The sequence below is a fragment of the Podarcis pityusensis genome, assembly GCF_964106645.2.
Source record: "Podarcis pityusensis genome assembly, chromosome: 12".
Classification (NCBI taxonomy): Eukaryota; Metazoa; Chordata; class Lepidosauria; order Squamata; family Lacertidae; genus Podarcis; species Podarcis pityusensis.
Window position 1 is genome coordinate 11,219,963 of NC_138037.1, and position 13,952 is coordinate 11,233,914.

The window sequence follows — 13,952 nt, forward strand, 5'->3', positions numbered from 1 at the left end:
AGCTGCGCAGCCTGCATTCGCTCCATAAGACGCACACACATTTCCCCTTACTTTTTAGGAGGGAAAAAGTGAGTCTTATAGAGCAAAAAATACGGTACTTTCTACTTGCGTTTCTTTCCCTAGCATTGTTCATTTTTATAGTCTCCACAGTGTTGCTTTATTTTGATCACTCCTTCATAACATTAAAAACAAACCACACCCAAATTCCTTCCTCTATAGGCACGAAAAGGGTCTCTCACTTGATATCTTCTCACTGTATGCTCTGGTCATCTATAACTTTTGACACTTACGTCACATAAATCTTTCTGTTTGATTCAATTTCCTTTCTGTTATTTCAGGACTGATCACTCAGAGAAATACATTATCAGTATCCATTAGCTACTTTTACAAATTTTTGCCACTGTTGTCTGCTTCAAAATCACTTACTAAAAGGAGGCTTTGTGGATTCCTTAAGTACCTCACTACACTAGGTGATACATTCAGAATTCTGCTCAGTGCTTGAGGTCCATTCCAGGAACTTTCCAGGGCACCAAGAACAGATCTGCTTCAAAATGTGCCTTAAGGAGGGGCCCCATGCCCTGGAAATAAGTTCAATAGAGTTACTGGCCCATATGAATGTGGATTTAAAATAGACAGAGAAATTATATCTGATCCAAAAATGCACAGCTGTTAGAGGGTTTCAGAATTAAAGCAAACAACATCTGGCATCCTCCCTACTTTTAGGTAATTTTAGAGAAGCCAAAAAAAGGGGGGGGAGAAAACTGGGAGTTTTTCATTGCTAGCACCTCTCCACATGTTCAGATTGGTCTAATATATTTCCTTTTTAAAGCTCAGCTCATACTTGTTCACAGAAAATAAGTATCTGCGGTAGTTTTTTCTGCTTAAGGTAAACAGATTTTTTTTCACTCAATGCTTAATTTGAAAACGTTAAGAAGGGAATCTTACTTAAATGCAATTAGTAGGAAATTAATCTGCTTCAAAATACTTTAGAAAGCTGAGATTTTACACTGTGGCATATTTTATAAAGTGATTTGTGGTTGTTTTTGTGTTACTATTTTACTTCTTGTATTTTTGTACAATACTTAGAGGTTTAGAAATGCTTTTAAATAAATAAATACATAATTTCACTATTAGGTATGGCTTTACAATGAAGATCATGAGCTGATCCTAAACAATCTCCTATGCTTGGATGTGTCTGAATCTCGCACTTCTGATCCACCACGCCTTATGAAATGCCATGGATCAGGAGGATCTCAGCAATGGGTGCTTGGGGTGAGTTGTGGACAAGAGTGGATGATTTCAGATCTCTTTCTGTGTGTGTCTTTGTGTGGGTAGGTATGTGATTTTCTAATTCTAAAAATCACATATGGGTTAACAATTCCACACTAATGTTTTTCAGTACAGGTTTCCTATTAAATGATGTGTGTGCTCATCTAAATTATGTGGAGATGAGGGGAGGAGTGAACTATCATGTAAATGGGACATTGTTGGAATAGAAATCCAAATACCTCCTTTTGAGGTTGCATGGAATAACCTGACAACCTTAACAATGGAAGACATTTATCTCCTGGGGAGTAGCCATGCTGGAAACATTTAATCCAGAGCCCAATTTGCAAAAACCTGGCCATATATGGGTTGACTGTAGATCTAATCAGGTATTCAGAACGACACAAAGATTTTGCAAGAGGGAGGAGAATGGTGCCCTGCACTCTCAACACCAGCCCCTCAATACTCTCTACATACTGGAGGGCATGTCTGCAGGAGAGCTGTGCAATAAATTGTCATATTGTTGAATATCGGTACTGTATTGAAATAACATTGTGATAAGTGTTTCCACAAGGCAATATGCCGCTAAGCAAAAAATGGAGACTTAACAGCCTCCCAGGGGGTAGCTCAGCTGAAGGACACTTTGCATTGCAGGCATGGTGTCTCCAGCTTTGCTTGCTCTCTCCCTCCTCCCTCCTAACCAATAAGAAATGACGCCAGGGTAGCGCATTGCATTTTGAAAATGTGCCTCTTTACTACCATGTCTGGTTATTTTGAAATGAAAGTCTGTTCTGCAGTCCAAATCATCTAGAGGGTACTAGGCTGGAGAAAGCTGACCTATAGCAATATCCCATGAGATGAGCTCTCCGGGATTAGCTTCATGGAAGCAATAATCTCACTGTTTTTGTCTACAGTGATAAGATATTGTAATGTTTGCAGAGTTCCCCAGCTTTGCAATACAGTGGTACCTTGGGTTAAGTATTTAATTCGTTCCGGAGGTCCGTTCTTAACCTGAAACTGTTCTTGAATTGAAGCACCACTTTAGCTAATGGGGCCTCCTGCTGTCACTGCGCTGCCGGAGCACGATTTCTGTTCTCATCCTGAAGCAAAGTTCTTAACCCGAGGTAGTATTTCTGGGTTAGCAGAGTCTGTAACCTGAAACATATGTAACCTGAAGCGTATGTAACCCGAGGTACCACTGTATATAGATTTGGCTAAGAAAAGTGATCCAAACAGATCACTGCAGCATCAAGCTTCAAACATTAGTGCCTGAATAGTTATTCAGAGTTCCTGTCCTCTAGATGAGTGGTGACTGAATCAGGGCAACATTTAACTGCCCTAGTAAGGTCAGCTCTTCTCACCCCAGCAAAGAAAATATTCTCATTCAGAAGCAGGTTTTGAGCTGCTTTGCCTCAACTGTTGCGTTTTGTTTTTCTGTCTCCAGAAACATAATCGACTCTATCAGGTGTCCGTTGGGCAATGCATGAAGGTAGCTGATCCGCTTAGCCTCAAAGGATATGTGACCATGGCAATTTGTGACGGCTCCCTCCCTCAGCAGTGGCGCTTTGAAAGCTGAGTGACAGTGAAGGCCCATTTCCACAGTAGCCTATAGTTGACCTTATAGAGCCTGCAGTTCCTGCTGCTATTTCTGAAACGGAACAGTTTGGGAAGCTTTTAGAAGCAAGCGGAATAGGAGCTGTGGCAGCCATGTTTCAATCTCTACACACATAGAAGTGCAATTCATGTAAGTTTTTTGCACTTCCCTGGCAAATGTAGATACTCTAAATAGTTAGACCATTGTATTTAATTAGGAAAGAAAATTAATATTGAATATTTCCAATAGTCAGATGACTACCTTGTCTTGCCTGTACTTCTTGCACAAGTATTACTGTACTATTATTTTCTTTGATTGGATGATGAATTATTTTAACTGATCTGGAAAAAGAATATTCATTTTTAAACAAATCTCTGTATTTAATTTTAATTCATTAATTTTAACATGTTACATTGTTAACATTTTATGTCACAGCATTTAAAATAAGTCATTACAGATTTTGATGACTCTGGGCAGCATCCAGAATCATGAAGTGGAAATAGGTTTATACAGTGGGTCTCATGTCTTCTCCCTGCTGCCCCCCTGTATCCCAAAAGCCTCCCCTGACGATCTGGGAATCCTTAGGGAGGTATGGGAATGGGGGCTGCAGCAGTCGGGAACAATTACTGGAATTCAGGTAGGGGCTGACTTGCAATAGCAAATTGGCATTTTAAGAGCAAGTATGGTACTTTTTCTGTTATAATCAGTTTCTGAGTGAAGAGGTCAACAGAAATGATTATGGTGCAAGATGTACGTATCTCAATACACTTGTGTGGACTTTTTAATTTCTTCCTCTGGATTGAAAGCATTAATTGCTGATTTTTCCTTTATTGGTTCATTCAGCACTGGTTTAAAATGCAGTTGCATAATAAACTTGTGAAAATACTTCAGGGTTAACAATGTTTGAAACATTTTCTTTCTTTCTTTGAAATCGAGCAATCTGCTTAGGACCTTGTCCAAAGGGGTTGGGGTGGGGGAGATCTGTACCTTATAAGAATTTATTAAGTTTTAATTTGCCACAGAGTTAATTTTTGCTGATTTGTGGACTGTATGCTGCTCAACATACAAATGGAATACCAGCTAGTGTGTGCCACCTGTCTTATTTTAACAGGTTGTCTAGTTAGGCCTGCATCCCCAGCACATAACACAGCACACTATGAACACTGCACTTTCATTTCAGTGAAGCTAGCAGCTCTCATTAAGTATATAATCCAACAAAACAATGGCTATCAGCTGTACTGTGTTCATACAGAAAGAAAGCTGTGGGTGGAAGTTACAGCGCCAATTCAAGGAATTTGAATCTGTCCTAATATTTACTGTACCTTATTTTCAAAGAATTGAGCAGATTATATCCAGATGTGGAACGCTATGGTATCCAGAATAGAAAATTGGGTGGAGTTCTTGTGGGCGGTGATTTTACTCTGCAGATCATTCAAAAGCCATATACTATAAATAATCTGGGAAGCATTCAGATTATATGAATTGCACTGTGGCTTTCTTCCAACTTTATCTGCTCGAGGCTATGTGCCTCTCAGCAATTAAATCATTGCTTTTGGTATTTTAGTTTGGAGTAAAGGTGATGGATTTACTTTGAATGGCAGCGCAGTGCTGTACCAAATCTTGAGGCTCCTAAGTAAACCATCTAGGAACATTCTGGTAAAATAAGAAACATTTCCAAATGAAAATATAGAGGTAATATTTATAGATGTAAAATATTTTATTTGTAAATGCTGATCTTCTAAATCTGTTTCCACAAATTTCAAAGCCCATAACACTCTGTATACTTCAAAAATTCATTTTTTGCCAACATTAGATAACTATTATACAGAACAGAAAAAACCTGTAGGACAAATACTGGTAGGATGTTGGAATATTGTACAAGAGAAGAAAAATATTCGAGAAGCAAATTTCATACAGCTATTTATCAAGAGAAAAATATATACAATTGATTTATTCTGTAAGATAAAAATACATCATGCCATATACATTACAAGTTCAGAACTGTAGCACTGAATATATCAACAGTTTTACAGTCCACTTTCGCTGTGCACACAAAAAACTTCATTTTTTTAATATTTAGACTGTGAAGTGTCAGTACCAGAATTTAAAGTACAAAATAAAAAAACTAACCTGCTTCAAAATGTTGATTAGGTTTCTACAAGCAAACACAAACAGTGTTTTATTTTTTTTAAAGAAATGTAAACAAAACAATCCATACAAACACATTTTTTAAATTACATTTTCCAAAACCCTATTGCCAGAGTCCTGCAGCTGAAAGCACAATTACACCTAATTTTTTCTTTGTTTTTACTTTTAAAGAAGGCAGCTATTGTATTAGACTTACGCTCTCACTACACATTTCTATTTTCATTACATGATTTAGTGTAAGCTGAACAGTTCATGTAATCCCCACTACTTTTTTCTGGAAAAGAAAATCAATGTTCAGCTTCTATTTTGGGTGGTTTTAGCAGTTATTCACAGTTATCACAAATTCTAAGCACAAAAAACCTGATTTAAGAAATAGGGATGTAACAATATAATACAAATAAAATAAATCAGTCTAAATTTCCTCAGACATCTACAAAAGTCATAGTTGTAATATACATGCTCTCTACCAGTCTTAACGGTTACTTAAAAAAGTTATTAATAGAGCACAGTTGAGCCTGCTTTAAAGATTAAAAAAATAAAGTAAAACCTCTCTTTAAATTGAGATTTTGGTTATTCCATAACAATTGTAATGGCATTTTTAATACATGAGATCATATTGTAACATCCCTATCAAAGTTTTATAATAAGCACCCGAACTGCTGCAAAGTCTGGTAGCATTTGGTCAATTACTATTTTTTTATACTGTACTTTATTCCTCAAAATATTTACACTTTTGTACAAAGTAACAGGGTTTGTTAGTTCTGCAGGTAACAGCAGCAGCTTGGCTTCTAACTTTTCCTTTTAAAAATAGCTTCATTCACTTATTTCAATAATAAATACAAAAAGTTTCTCTTATTTTACAGAAATCAAAAACTACAATAAACTGACTCATGGAATCAAGTATTTTAAATGTATTTTAGTGCAAGTTATTTCCCTTAGCTCTATCCCTAAGGAAGTCATTTCAGTACATTCCTTGTTCAGTGGTGTCTACTTTTATTTATTTATTTTTCTGTATTTAGAGGGCCTGCCCCTTTAATAAGTAAGGCTGTGGCCAGCACTTTGGACGTCTCCCTTTCGCTGGTGATTTCAGTCTACATTCATTGATGCCCCACTGCCCTTTTGCAGTTCAGCCATAGCTTCTCTGCCCAAGTTCAACGATTTCTCCTTATGAGTTCATAAAATCAAAAGTGCTGGACTGGTTTGGAGATCAGTTTCACCTCTGTGTGCCTTGGACATCAGGCAACAACTCCATATTCTGCCAGCTTGCTTCACACTGGTGTAGAATACAACTTTCAGAAGTGATTGCTTTCACACCCACCCACACCCACCCCATAAAAATAAAAAAAAAAATCAAAATCACTTCTTCCTTGGGACAAGCAACCCCTGGAGACAGCAAGGAATGCATCTAGTTCATCCATTTTCGGCAGTTTACAGCTCCACAGTGACATGGAATCTTGTGCTGGTCATCTTCAAAATCAAACTTATAGTCATAACAGAGCTGAAAGAAAGGGACTGCCAGTTAGGTTTGGTGTTTGCAAAATCAAGAACAACTACTCACCTCATATATACATGGACGCGTTCTCAATTTCATATGTTGTTGGATTTTAAGTTGCTAACATTGATTATGGATGGAAGAAGCAGCTTCTTGCAAGGTGAACTATGCCTAGGGTGCTAAAGTTCAGCCTCGTTGAATCAATATAGTGGCAAATGCCATATTCATCTGTAATGTGATAATGGGCTGAGTAGCCGCCCAGAATGGCTGGGGCAACCATTTCAGATGGGTGGGGTATAAATAATAAATTCTTCTTCTTATATTATTAATATCCTGAAATGGTGTTGCAGATTAAGGGTTGGTTTAGGAGATACCCCATTTCGGTAACCAGTCTAACCAGCTCATTGTGGCTGTTTTTATTTGCCAGAGTTCTTGCTACTGAAAATATAGTGCAGAATCAAATGTGCTGATTGAGGTGCAAGAATGTTCCCCGAGGTGTTTGGAAGCATACACCTGAAAAGCCTTTATCTGTTGCTATCAAAGTAACTTTCCACATTGGGGGCAAATACATCTCCACATGAAACAGTCTGCACGCTGCCCAAGAACTCTACAACACTGCTGTGTGCATTTGAATGGGCTCCAAAACAGTTACACCAGAATGAAATATTTTTTTAAGTAGTAGTTTTCCAATATCCTATTTAGTGTGACGTTTCAGCATACAAAGCAATGTTTTACATTCTGCACACTTCTATATGTGTACTTGCAGAAGTAAGCCCTGTTGAGTTCATTGAAAGTTACTCCCAGGTATGTGGGTAGAGGAAAGTGGTAAATGTTAAACAGCTTTACAGTATAAACAAACTTTAACAAGGCATTCTTCAGAATGGCTTCTAATAGATTGCCTAAAATGCTAAGCAGTGCATGGGAAAAAATACAAGGGGGTGAGACTGTCCAGTTGACGAGTCAACAGAAAATAAATAAATCATGGTACTTAAAAAAGAAGCAAGTGCTGAAACATTTTTGTAACTAGGAATTTTAGAAAGAAGAAATTGAGCATATTCTACAAATAAAGGTTTAAGCTACTAGAAGCTATGCAAATCCTACCTCTTCTCCCTTCTGGATTCTCCTGCTAGAGCTAATGATGATCTTATGTCCCCTTTCAAAGGTTACCACCTCAGCCACACAGTTTGGTGCACAGGAATGGTTAATATACCTACAAGGGGTGGGGGGTGGGGAAAACAAGAGAAATCCAGGCACATGTTTTAAAGTGTTGAGGAAGCAAACTGATTGTACTGTAAAATATATATACTTTCCTTTGCCCAGGAAAAAACAAAAGTTCAAAAAGTACTCTATTGCTGGACATCTGCTTTGAGAGCACAAATCAAGGCTACAGTAAATTAATAAGGCAGCTTTAGAGTTTACTGGGAGTATGACAGTTGAATGCGCCAACTTAGAGAATAAAGGCAATTGCGGAAGAACACTTCCAGTAGAACTCCTCAGGAAAGAGCCGGCAAAGAGAACATGGCTGGCATCCAAAAATGAGATCACCATTCCTCTCAAGAGCCACCCACCTTGCAGGACCTCCTGTCAATGTGGCATCAATGACATGGTCATTGTCAATGCGGAACATGTACACTCCGCGATTCTGCGAGGAGGGAAGCAGAGAGAAAATGCTGTCAGATCTGTACAAGAAGAGTCAATCAGTCAAACAAAAGGAATGACACACAGTTCAAAGTGTTTTTCAGATTCATAATGAGACAACCCATTAGCATACTATGGGAGACTCGGGTATATTTATACCCAACACAGAAAGCAGAGCATGCTTACTAGTATTTTGTGACTAGATGTATTGAAAAGAAAAGGCAACCTAGAAGATCCTTTAGAGACAGGCTCAGACACAGCCACAAATTAATAGTCTCAGTCCCTCTAAATCAGGCATGTCCAACTTCCAAGAGACTGTGATCTACTCCCACTATTAAAAAACAGGCAGTGATTTACCCATTGGATTGACCAAAGTAGTTGAGCTGTTTTTGGAGAGCAAAAGTTGTTGAGTTGTGTTTTTTTTGGGGGGGGGGGAGAAGATCGACCAGGGATGCCCAGCGATCGGCCGGTAGATCGCGATTGACCTATTGGACATTCCTGTTCTAAATGAATTCACAGTCTTGCACAATCTGTACCTATAGCCACAGGATGGTAGTGGGGACATGGATGTTGCTCTGAATGATTGGTGTGTATGTAGTCTCTGTGTTGCACAGATCTCTCTACACATATGGGCCCAGATCTCAGTTCATATGGACACGAACACACATTTTTCACACACAATGTTTATGAAGCACAATGAACATCTGTTAATACTTTGAGCCATTTTTTTGAAATTCTCCAGAAACACCAGGTGCTCCTGCTATTTGAAGACACAGTTCTGAGTGCTTCACATCCAAGCTGTAATACATGTCAGCATTCACAAAGCTATAGCTGTTTGCTCCAGAGAAGAGCTCACACATTTTTGACTATCTTACATGAGTTCTTGAAACAGGTTAAGTTGCCTTATGTAATACCTGAGATTCATAAAGCTTCTCTTTCCTGTTGGCTACCTCATTGCGGATGATGGTTCCAATATATTCAATGACCATGGTGTGCTTTTCAATGTCTCTAGCAGCATATAAGCCCAGGCCCTACAAAGAATAGTAGATGCTTTAGGAATATCTCAGTACCAGAGTGCACAACCTGAACACTATGTTGGTGTGGTTTAGCATTAGGGTACAAGAACTTACACGACAGAACTGATGCTTTTTAGCAAACTTACAGTCAATCCTACACATGTTTACTCAGAAGTATGTCCCTCTATGTTCAATGGAGTTTACTCCCGTTTAAGGGTGTTTAGAGTGCAGCTCAAATCAGCAAGGGGAAAAATAACACTAACATAGCCCACCAGTACACAAGTGCTATTCATAGTGTAAATTGCATGTAGTCTTTTAGGCAAGAAACCTCACAAGTGGCTTACATAAGCCACAATACAATATATTAATAAAATACAGGATCACAAATACATCACATATATGAAACAGCCCCGAAAAACAGCTGCATGTCCAGCAACAGGCAAGCATCATATGATTAATATCAGCTAAAACATTTAAACAATTTCAAATCAGCGAGATCATAACATCTTTAAGAGTAAGTGGCTTGAAAATAATGGGCTTATAAAGCCCTTTTGAAGGCCTGCAGTTGGGAAGGAGCCATTGAGATGAAGTTCCACGAGTGCAGGGCTAGCACCATAAAGGCCCTATTCTTTATGCCCACCAATCTGATTGATCTTACAGGCAGGCCTTACAGCAGGGTCTCCACAGTTGATCTCTGGGCCCAGGCAAGTATGAAGGGCTCCTTTCTCCTTTAAAGATCAACACCAGTATATGAAATTTATTGATGTTATATATTTTACCAGCCATCTGGCCCACATTGATAGATATTTTCCACTAATGGAAATGTTCTAGCAATCTTCAAAGGCAGCCCTATATGCAATAGCAAAGTTGGGATGTCACTAGTTCATGAATAACAGAAGTCAGGTCCACTCTGTCTACATAATTGGGGCTCCTCTCTTGTGGAGCCAATCATCTACCGGCCAAGCAAGTTTAGCAGCAGGCCGAGATGAGCAAGGCAGACTACTCTGTCCACCCCCTTTGTGACCTAACAAACCCCAAACTCCCAAATTAACTAACACATCAACAGCAAATATGCAGATAGAAGGCCAGTAGTGGTGGTGATAGTATATTTTACAGACTGTCACATGTACAGCTTATCTGCATATTGAACAGATGTTTGTTCCCTTGAGACCAAGATGGCTGACTTGGAGAAACTATATTCCAAGCAGCACACATTTCCCCCGAAGATATTAGAAAACCGTCTGGATTCATCATCCTCTGGAAGCAGACCATTAGTGTTGACCCTCCACCACTGTGAAGGTTACAAGAAGCCTGAAGGTCAAATTTAATCAAGTAATGATCAGTTCATGACAATGAAGCTATTACTAGCTCCTCCTCCCACAGAGAATTTCCCCCTAGCCCAGTACAGAACACCAAAATATGCTATACAACTTACATTGAGCCTGATTTTAATCTGAGCTGGACCATGGCTTCATATTGTTTTCATGGTTGATTGGAAGAGACAGTGGCAAAATTTTAAAAGAATGAATGCATTGCACAGCAAAGTTGTTGCAACTGACCTGAATACGTGAGCGTGCCAAATAGACGTTGGATTTCCATTCGGTCTTCATTTTTCGGTACTGAGAGGACTTTGAATGAACAAACTGTTTACTGTAAGGTGCATTCAGTTCTCCTGTAACTGTGCTCTGAAATGACTTTGAAGTGCTGGTGCTATTTAAGGTATGAGGCCTGCAGTAGTGGGTCATATAACAGAAGAGACAAAGAAGGAAAACTGAAGATCTCTCTGAATTTTATGACATTTAGAGGTTGTTTTTTTTAAAAAACAAACTCAAAGACAGACAGACATTCAAAGCCAGCTAGCAGAGACAACAAAGCAGCTCCCCTGGCTCAAACATGCACATACACAGCCAACAACAACAGGGTTTGTAAGCAGCACACAGAAGCACAGGTATCCTACGCAGCCTATAAACCCTGGGCTGTACTATGTGAATTTAAAATAAAATACCTTAACACAAACCTCTTGACATGGCTGCTCATTTTTGGCTCAGAGCGGGCGCAGCCTGTGGGGTTGATGGCAAGAGGAAGTTCCATGAGAGGGTTTCGGCCATACCGGAAGGTGTAATGTTCACAAGCCTCAACCCCAGGAAGCTGTAAACACACCAAGGAGTCACATGTCAATGCAGTTGCAGAACAGCCAAAGAAATGTTCTCTGATTCAGGAATAGGTTTAGGAATTAGAATAGCACACACAGAGAGAGACAGCACTCAGTGAAGTGCTTTACAAAACTGCCTTCTTTTTCCTTCTTGCTTTTCTTTAAGAGTACAGATCCACAAACCGATTGTACAAACCCAACCCTGCCTTTTCTATCCTAGCCTGCAATCCTCAATAAGCCCTTGGGTGCTTTGCCCACTCACATAGTATCTACTAATGCATACTTCTACCTGCAAAACCTGCTGCCATAAGTGTTGAAGAGAAGAGAAAGAGGTGGGGCGGGCGGGCGGGCGGGCAGACAGGCAATTACAATACACCACATCAAACCATTGTTTCCTGTTTCTAAACCTCTGAAAGTGAGCCTATAACCCTGGCCCAAAGGCCTGCTTCAGGGCTTTCCACTGACTAAATTTTAATGCTAGTTATGGCACAGCAATCTACAGCAGAACTATTTCTTCCTTCAGACTCTATGACAAGTTTTCAATAGAGCCTGGACACATGTTACGCGCATCGCATAAAAAAAGTCCCATGTCTAAGACAGACAATGATTTACTACTAAAGAGTAACAAGCCAAGAACTGGCCTAGTACAACCGCATGACCTCTTACCGATTCAGCAATCCTAGCCACTGCAGAGACAGTCAAACCAAAAAGGTCTTCACCCTTTAGATATGCAGGGAATAGCTGCAGCATTTCAGAACTCCTCCTTACTGAAGCAACAGGCTCTAGGATTTTATCCCAAACACCTGCATAGGATAAAAATTACAGTGAATCACAAAATAAATGCAAGGGAAAAAAATCACCACAATAAACTTGTTTAAAGTCATATCTACTTTGGATGTAACACTAGAATTGCTCTAAAATACTAAGGGGCAGATTGTGTTTTTAGGATTCTCCTGCTCCCAAGATGAATTCTTTACATCAATATCACTTCTGCATGGAAAACCATCTATACTTTGTATATTGACTGTCCTATATGATGAACACAGCACGCACACATGGCAAAATAGCGCGGAGATCATCACATACAATACTGACATGGGTACTCACCATTTGCTACAAAGAAGTCATTTGTGCATTGACGAGTTAGCTCGTGTGAAGTGGACTTACATGCAATAGGCCTAATGGCTTCCAGTAATCAGTTAGAAATATCAAATGAATGTAAACAATGAAATGCACATCTAGCACTTAGGCCGAAGACTTTCACAAGATTCCGTGTTACCTTTAGGGGTTGAGTCAGTAAGAACCAGGTCTTCATGGCCTTGCTCAATGATCCTGATCACAAAGAGGGGAAGACCATCCTTCTCTTCAATGGAACACAGGTAGCGACACCTGCGGTTCGCATAGCGTGTGCTCCAATACAACCGGCTGGCCTCGTAACCCACAGGGTAGAGCACCTTTGAAGAATGGAAGGCCTGCATCTGGTGTGGCAGCAGCTGGCCAATCGTGTGGAAGATGAGGCTCCCCACCCGGAAGGTGTGCTCGCGATCCCCCCGTTGGACTATGCTGGCAATTTGTCGGACTTCATCCCGCTGGACGTATACCCGCCTGAAGACTGCAAAATAGCTGAGTTCTTGCTCGTGAGCGCCCTTTGGTTTGTGCATAGGGCAAAGCATAGTTTTGTCTTTAAAAAACATGCATTGTGCTTTAATGGCGCAGGTAAAGTGATAAATATTGGTGCACCTTAACCTGTGACAGCCGCTGGTGGCGCCCATTTTGTGACAGAACATGCATTTCATCTGCAAGCCCCTTCGCAGGGCGAGCTCCACATTGATTAAGGCACCAGCTTGTGTCTCATAGACCTCAGTAGACCAAAGAGCACAGTTCAAGTGGACCCAAACATCTAAGTCAAGGTTTAGAAGTCTTGCTGGTCCATCTGTCAGCCCATCGCCCTCCTCATGACAGAAACAACACTTTCGGTAGTCCTTCGGCACTGGATCAGGTTTAATGGTTGTGCCCAGCTTTTTGAGGAATTCATCTATCTCCTCATCACAAGGAGGTTTGAATGTTCCTTTAGGAATCACAATCTGTATGTTCCACTTTTTCCACTTCATTCCTTTCCATTTCTTACTTACTGGTCGACAGTCATCCAGACCATTTGGTATAGTTCTCAGGCGGGGTTTTAGCTTCACGGTTACCTTAAGCTCATCTGGTTTTGGCTCGACTCTGGCTGCTTCAAAAGCAGGAGGGAAGGTGATAAGGGGCGAGGAAGGCGGAGAAATCTTTTCCTGTAGCTGAGGCAGGCAGTGCACATCTAACGTAGAGATGTTGTTGTTATACTGATGGAACACTTTGGGGGCTGCCTCCTTCAATGGAAACTGTGGCAAGGTTGGAATTGATTCCTGAGAAATAATAAAGCAATTAAATATGGAATCAAGGAAAACACGTTTGGCCAATATTATTTCAAAGTCAGATGCCTATGATGTATTATGGTAGTTATGAATGCATGAACCAGCAGCATCCTATTTTACTTGCAGAGGAAACCTTATTATCTTCCTGGTGCTGTGTCTTCCCATGCAGTGTGGTAGACCAGTAAGACTAATAATAACAGTAAATGCTTAGAAGACATGTGCTAGGAATTTATAAACT

General features: G+C 40.0%; 2 protein-coding genes across 17 annotated transcripts in view; one reads left to right on the plus strand and one right to left on the minus strand.

Annotated features, from left to right (window-relative positions):
- The window catches only part of GALNT11 (polypeptide N-acetylgalactosaminyltransferase 11), a 31,889-nt gene extending 28,129 nt beyond the window's left edge, over nt 1-3,760 (plus strand). For all 5 annotated transcript variants that reach the window (XM_080974126.1, XM_080974125.1, XM_080974128.1 and 2 more), the window contains 2 exons: nt 1,135-1,272; nt 2,711-3,760. In XM_080974126.1, coding sequence (XP_080830252.1) covers nt 1,135-1,272; nt 2,711-2,842 — 270 coding nt within the window. In that variant the 3' untranslated portion in view covers nt 2,843-3,760. The remainder of the gene's footprint in view (nt 1-1,134; nt 1,273-2,710) is intronic.
- A 798-nt stretch (nt 3,761-4,558) lies between these two features.
- KMT2C (lysine methyltransferase 2C) overlaps nt 4,559-13,952 on the minus strand; it is a 145,659-nt gene continuing 136,265 nt past the window's right edge. For 11 of the 12 annotated variants that reach the window (XM_080973918.1, XM_080973924.1, XM_080973916.1 and 8 more), the window contains 8 exons: nt 12,586-13,705; nt 11,973-12,109; nt 11,160-11,302; nt 10,714-10,882; nt 9,053-9,169; nt 8,069-8,142; nt 7,602-7,710; nt 4,559-6,506 (listed from right to left, as the gene is read on the minus strand). In XM_080973918.1, the coding sequence (XP_080830044.1) occupies nt 6,414-6,506; nt 7,602-7,710; nt 8,069-8,142; nt 9,053-9,169; nt 10,714-10,882; nt 11,160-11,302; nt 11,973-12,109; nt 12,586-13,705 (1,962 nt within the window). In that variant the 3' untranslated portion in view covers nt 4,559-6,413. The remainder of the gene's footprint in view (nt 6,507-7,601; nt 7,711-8,068; nt 8,143-9,052; nt 9,170-10,713; nt 10,883-11,159; nt 11,303-11,972; nt 12,110-12,585; nt 13,706-13,952) is intronic. The other variant, XM_080973920.1, reaches the window with a different exon arrangement.